We start from the raw sequence: 7,108 nt of genomic DNA, 5'->3' as shown, positions 1-7,108 counted from the left end.
AAAGCAGAGGAGGTGCAGATAGGCTCCGGCGACGCGGAGGCTTGGCGCGGCACTTGGCGAGGCGGAGGGTGTTCTCCGGATCCATGGCGGCGCTAGGCGCAGGACGACGAAGGACGCCGACGAGCTTGGTCTGGGACGAGGAGCGATGGCAGGGCATGCTCCTGTTCTCCCTGAAGAAAGAGAGAGAGAGAGACCGCGGGGTGAGGGAGAGAGAAGAACCAGGGGAAGAAGGAAAATAGAAGGAGAGGCAGGGTGCGGCGTGGGGACGGCCTGGTCCTGGTCGCCGGTGGTGGTCGCGGCAACGGGTCGAGCTTCTGCTTGAGCAAGGTGGCATGCAAGGGGCTCGGCTGTTGGGGTCTCGAAGTGAAGCAGAGGAGGCCGGTGGTTGGTGGGGAGAGATCGAGAGGATTTTTGGATCGGGGACGCACACACTGATTGGATGGCGATGGATCCGAGGTGGGAGATGTGGCGGCGGTGACGAGTGGATGGGACAATGTCCCTAGATTTTAGGGTTTGTGTAAAAAAGCTAGTGGTTGATCTATATATAGCAAGTGGGCTAAGATTAGGGGCATCTGGTCCCTCCGATTTTAATCGGACGGATGAGAATAATTAGCTTAGGAGAGTCCAACGAGAAACCGATGATGATTTAGGGATGTTTGGGGATGATCCGGACCCAACGGTAACGATAGTCCGGTTCGGGTTAGGGGAAGTTTCGGACATGGGTGAGGGGTCGATGCATTGAGCAAAGAGTGCTAGGTAGACGAGGTCAAGTGTGTGGTTGGACTGAGAAGAGAGAGGAGGACTGCAACCTGGCAACCGTTTCCGGAGACCGGAAACGTCCGATGTTTGACCGACTATATTGTCGCTATAGTTATCCGTTGGGGCGTCAAATGGACTCCGAATGCGATGAAACTTGGCAGGCATCCTACCTACAACATAACAAGACAGCACGCCAACTTTCATCCCATTCCGAGAACATTTTTCGGCCACTTATATAATACTATTTCGGACGTGCTGCGGGCGCGTGCAAGTGTGTCTGGGCTCAGAACGGACAACTGAAGGAACTGGGGGAACCCAGACGGATGCAACTTATGAAAACATGATGATGCAATGCACATGATGACATGGCAAGATGCAACACGCAAGCAAATGAGATGGAAAAAACAGCGAATAACTGGAAGACACCTAGCGCAACGGTCTCGGGGCGTTACAACACTCCACCACTACAAGAGGATCTCGTCCCGAGATCTAGGGATGGCACCGGAGAGAAACGGAAGAGGAAGAGAGAAGGGAAAACTAAGTTGCTTCTTTGACAAATGAGTGAAACCAAAGAACCTTGAGAGGTTGAACAAATCGAAAGAAAGAATACAACGAAGATGAACAAAGTTGAAAACACTCTGTTAGAAAAGAGGAACAAGGAACATTACGAGAACCTTGTGGGTAGAGAGACATGAATGAAGGGCTCCAGCGACAAGGAAGGACAAGTAACCCCTCCGGTTAAAACAAGATAGAGAAGGAATAAGAATGATATAATTTGGACAACACTCCGACTGTAAATGGAAGGAATCAAACATGATCTTGACAAGATGAGAGGATACTTGATGAAATCAACAACTCACTGCCTCCGGAACTATTGAAAGAATGGCACAAGGGGTAAGAAAGATTCCAGATAGCAGTCCGGTTGATAAGGGAGGCAAAACTTGATAAGATGAGAGAACTTGAAAATTGGTCACGACACTCCAGTTGAATGGATAAGCAAAGGAAAGAACATGATCTTTGACAAAAATGGGATGATGGATGAAGAGAGCAACATCACAATGCCTCCGGAACGAAATGAAAGAAGTTGGATCGTTGAAAAGGAAAGAATTGAGAAGAAAATGACAACTTCTGCCGCAAATGAGTTTGGAAAGCACCCTTGCAAGAAGGTTACAATGGAGTTGTTGGAAAACCAACAACGAAAAGAACAAGCTTGTAGTGGGCTTATGGAGAACATCTCAAAACTATGAGGTGAAATTCTGCCACTAACGGAAACAATAGATTGGCTCGATAGCAACAAGGAGACGAGAAACTTATTTCACCAGAGGATAAATGAAGAACTTGGATCATTTATAAGCACCATAAATAGCAACAATCCTTAGGGAAAGCTTTAGGTGAAATATAACCCAAGATAACTCCAAGGAAGAAAATGATGGGTTTAAATATCTCATTCCTTACAACTTGTGAATCATGAAACATGAAGGAAATTGTCAAGAATGACATAACACCATCTCAAAAGATAAGATAGAGAGAATTGTGCTTTGGAATATAAGATGAAAAATACTTTTGAACTCCTCAAAACAACACATGTGTTGAACACCATGTTTATTTGAGAGTGTAGCTTGGCAGACCTTAGCTTCGAGAGAAATCTTGAAGAACAATTGAAGAATGAAAGGAATCCTTAACGAACAACCATGTAGAGCCTCCATGAAGAACTCCGGTAATAATAGGATGATAGAAAGAAAGAGAAGTTGAAAACACAAGGTGAAGCCTTGCAATGATTTAGATGGAGCTTCACGACGATGATATAAACGAGAAAACTTGGAACTCCGGAAAATAAAGATGAACAATTTAGCACCGACAAATTGATATCATGAATGAACTCCGGAAGAAAAGAATTGAATCACCTCAAAGAAAACAAGAATAAGATTTACTGTATGTTTTATTCTTCATCAACTTAACTTGATGACAAGCAATGGATTTGGCATACTACTTATTCTCTTAGAAAGGATTAAGAGAGATATAGCGCAAACTTGGGAAAATCTTCAACGAACCACCGATAGGATTGAAACAACGAATGAAATAATATGATAACCATGGAATAGAATCTTGAGCAAACCACTGTAAGAATTGAAAATGAAAGTAGCAAAGGCACAATTCACTAGGAAGAATTGGAAAACGAATGAAGATACTTTCTGGGAATTTGATACAAGACAACGAAGATATCATGAACTGATTAGCGACTACTTAAATGCTGCACCGGTAAGATTTGGAGAATGAGAGCTGAAAGCTGGAATGAATAAATCTGAGATGATGGGCTCTGGAGAATCAAACTGAAAAGACTCCTGAATTGCTCCGGATGGGTGAAAAGAATTCTCACAATCGAAAACAATTATGAGAGGATGGCATCAAGCTAGAACCATGAATCTTGAAGAGAATGGAGCACGATTTAAGAGAAACTCTTCTTCGGTCTTCACAAACCCGAGAATGATGATGAGAAACACCACCATGAATTGTTGAGATACTCCGGGATGAAAATTACAAAGGTTGAACCGAAGATAACAAGAATTTGACAGATCTTGGAGAAAGACATTTGACTGATGACAAATTCATTCTTACGTCAAAATTTGAATTGAATTTGAGAGTAACTCCAGGAAAATTAGAAGAGTTAGGTAAGATCCTGGGAAAAGACCCGTGGGTTAGGGCCCACTCAAGAGAAAACACCGTTGAATGATTACTTGAAAGGGAGATTGCACCGGTTGAATTAAATGGCTTGACTGAGATAACAACCTCGAAATAGCTAGAAAGGATTAAGAACAGAAACTTGAATCTTCTGAGATAATCTTAAGCACTCCGGAACAAATGAATAACAAGAAGTGAAAAATTACGAAGTGCACCTGCATGGAAAAATATTTGAAACGAGGAAAAAGGATATGATCAACAAGCTTGAAATGAATCCACCGAAGAAGAAAAGAGAACGGAGAATGTTGAACTTGTAGCTTCCTTAGCATCTTCCTGAGAATCACCGGATAAGAACATTGAAGCAAAATAATGAAGAGACTTCACAGCAGTAAAAAATGGATGCTTGATTAAGATATATGAGTCCTTGAATAAAAAGGGTGGGAGGGCGGGAGAAACAAAGACAACTTGGGAACAGATGAAACGAACAACGTTGAGAAGACTTTGAGTTGATCTTGCGGATGTAGAAAATGATCAGATCCACTTGAAGAGAAACACGCCGGTTGAAAAAGGATTGACATGAAAATCTCAATTATCAAGAAGGATTAGTATTCACATAGAAGTATGAGAACACCGCTTAGGAAAAAGGTATGGAATCAACACTTGACATTGAAGCAACTCGAATACCACAACAAAAACAAAACAAAGATTGGCTTGCAGAATAAGTCGGAAGAAACATATGATAGACCCCAAATCGTATCATGTGTCTGTTGGAAAGAAATTCTAGGAGCTACTTGAATTCCCACTTATACACTCCCAAAACTTTCTGGTTATGCAATCAGGTGTTGGGGATACAGAGGAAGCATAACATCTCACCCAAACTAACAATCCCTACATCCAGCTGTATCCATCCTTCAACACATAACCAAGAAACCTTCGGAAATCGTGTACCTCAACCTTCGAAAAGCATCCATTATACGAGTTATGGCAATACTCCCAAACTCCCGCCCCAGTACTGGGTGGCATCAAGGTTATCTCACCAACAACTGCATAAAAGAGATTTTTGATGTCGGCGAAACTCAGGTATTCCAGAACTGCAACGATAAAATTGTGACGACAACACCTCAGAGCTCAACTCCCCGAGACACTACCACAACCCCTAAATGTTAGGAGGCACCAAGAACAATGTTCTCGTCACAAGAATATCAGAACGATTCCAAGATACACGTGTGATCCTAAAAAATTTCGTGAAATTTGAGGAGAGAAAAGTCAAAACTTCTACATCAGGAGGCCTCACCAGAGCGATGAAGGGACAGATGAGTAAAAAGAATCCTACTCTCCGATATATATAATCCTAAGACTCAAAACATTTTGTTCTAGACTCAACAACATCAGTGATTTGATCAAGCAGGGGGCTCCTAAGTCGGGGATAATCTTGAATCTTTGGTAGATCGGAGGAGATACTAAACTAGGATTTATTTTGTGCTAGACCAATAAATAATGTGTGAACTCTTCTCGTCAATAGAAATTAATAAAACATAATAATGTGTGAACTTGCAGAACGGCATGGGCAGGATGGATGCAAGTTTTGACTGTCAGAACGACACGTTTAACTCGTGGACGCACCGAAAATCTGGATTTAGACAGGGATGTTCTGAACTAGACGCGCGCGCGTTTGCACTGCTGGGGTGACACGTACGACTGCACCTGCACAGAAGCATCGTCGTCATCGTCGTCAATGATCGGTGGAAGGTGATGGCACATTGGCACTTGTGGTACTACTACGTGCCAGCGCCAAAATTGTCATGGCAATAACAGCGCATGATGTTTTAAAACAAACAGTATGTGCGTCGATGCGCGCACCACCTCGACGCATGGCTGGCTTGGCTTGACACGATATGTACCTGCCAAGCGCCAAACATGTCCATCGATGATGTTAACCAGACAAAACAAGAGTGTAGCGTAGTGTTATGTCGTGTACTAATTTTGTGGTGCCACGATCGATCGAGCGGCTTAGAAATGTCAAAGATTGGATCTAGTGGTTCTGGACTCTACGACGGCTGGAATTGATTTTCGTCAACTCCCCTAGGGTTTCTGGAATATTGGGGTATTTATAGAGCAAAGAGGCGGTCTGGGGGGCACCCGAGGTGGGCACAACCCACCAGGGCACGCCCTAGCCTCCTGGCGCTCCCTGGTGGGTTGTGCTCCCCTCGGAGCACCCCCAGGCGCTCCCTTGGCCCATTGGGTGTCTTTTGGTCCATAAAAAATCTCCGTAAAGTTTCGTTGCATTTGGACCCCATTTGGTATTGATTTCCTGCGATGTAAAAAAATATGCAGAAAACAACAACTGGCACTTGGCACTATGTCAATAGGTTAGTACCAAAAAATGATATAAAATGACTATAAAATGGTTATAAAACATCCAAGATCGATAATATAACAGCATGGAACAATCAAAAATTATAGATACGTTGGAGATGTATCAGTACGCCTTGAGCTCCTCAGTCCAGCACCCTTCCCGAGGTTTGAGTGCCAGGAGCAAGCGGGCTCCAGAGGTGAGACCGCAGGCTAGAGCGCCCGAGGATGGGGCCATGGGTGGTTCCTCCTGAAGCAGCTCTGGGCCTGCAGTGGGGGGGGGGGGGGGCGCCGATGGCTTAAAGAGCCATTCCTCGAAGACGCCGGGCTTCTGTGGTTTGTGCCGGGACGCCCTCTTGGCGATGTCGTGCGCCTCCTTGTTCGTGCCATGTGGTACGTGTTGCAATTCCAAGCCCAAGAATCGTTTTTCAATTTTGGATACCTCTTCTAGGTATACGTCCATGTGCTCATCCTTAGGCTTGTATTCCTTGTTGGAGAAGTTGACGAGAAGCTGAGAATCACCCTTGATGGTGAGATGCCTGACCCATAGGGCTGCCGCGGCCTTGAGGCTGGTGATCAGGCCCTTGTATTCCACGATGTTGTTGGAGACCTTCTCGCCATGCTGGAAGCAGAGTTGCACGGCATAGTAGAGCTTGTCCTGGGTAGGTGAGATGAGTACGGCTCTAGCCCCCGCGCCTTGGCGCGCGAATGCGCCGTCAAAGTACATAACCCAGCCATCAGGTGCCTCATCTCTGGGTGTGAGGGAACAGTCTTCACCCGCCCCTCGGTCGGGGGCGTCAGTCCATTCTGCCACAAAGTCACCGAGGGCCACGCCCTTGATGACCCTAGTGGTGCTATACTCCAGCTGGAATGCCTGCAGCTCGATGTTCCACTCAACAACCCTCCCCGCGGCATTGGGGCTCCGGAGCACCTTCTCTAGGAGATACGCGGAGAAAAATTTAATGGGGTAGCCTTGGAAGCAGTGGCGCAGCTTCCTGGAGGCGACGAGGAGCGTGAGCAGGAGCTTTTGTAGCATGGGGTAGCACTCATGCGCGTCGTGCAACACCATGCTAATGAAGTACACCGGGTGCTCAACAAGGGAAGGGGTGTCGATGATGTCCAGCCCAGCCTGCGATGAGTGGCCCCGGGAGCCTTGGCATCTGACGGGGTATCCGGGGCTTTAGGAGCGCCATCCTGAGGCGGCGATGGCGCGGCTGTGTGCGGGGTGCAAAGCCGCACACACTCATTTGTGCGCTCTTCCCGAACCGCTACGAGTGCTGCGCTGGACGAGTGGGGTGTGGCGGCCAGGTAAAGCACC

General features: G+C 46.0%; 1 protein-coding gene across 1 annotated transcript; it reads right to left on the bottom strand.

Moving 5' to 3' along the window:
* Positions 1-5,917: 5,917 nt before the first annotated feature.
* On the bottom strand, positions 5,918-6,859 carry LOC147959189 (uncharacterized). Its single transcript, XM_087532537.1, has 2 exons — positions 6,521-6,859; positions 5,918-6,400 (listed from the first exon to the last, which is right to left on the bottom strand). The coding sequence occupies exons 1-2, from the start codon at positions 6,857-6,859 to the stop codon at positions 5,918-5,920; spliced, it is 822 nt and encodes a 273-aa protein (XP_087388663.1).
* Positions 6,860-7,108: the final 249 nt, after the last annotated feature.

The sequence above is a fragment of the Triticum urartu genome, chromosome 7A, assembly GCF_056163025.1.
Source record: "Triticum urartu cultivar PI428250 chromosome 7A, HENAU_Tu73, whole genome shotgun sequence".
Lineage (NCBI taxonomy): Eukaryota > Viridiplantae > Streptophyta > Magnoliopsida > Poales > Poaceae > Triticum > Triticum urartu.
The sequence above is the reverse complement of the archived record's forward strand: the minus strand, read 5'-3'. Positions and strand labels throughout refer to the sequence as shown.

Excerpts from the sequence above, each read along its gene's own strand:
- LOC147959189 (XM_087532537.1), bottom strand. The coding sequence starts at position 6,859 with ATGGTGTTGCACGACGCGCATGAGTGCTACCCCATGCTACAAAAGCTC. Across the intron at positions 6,401-6,520 it reads ATGAGGCACCTGATGGCTGG|GTCTCCAACAACATCGTGGA; the intron begins GTTATGTACTTT and ends CATGGCGAGAAG.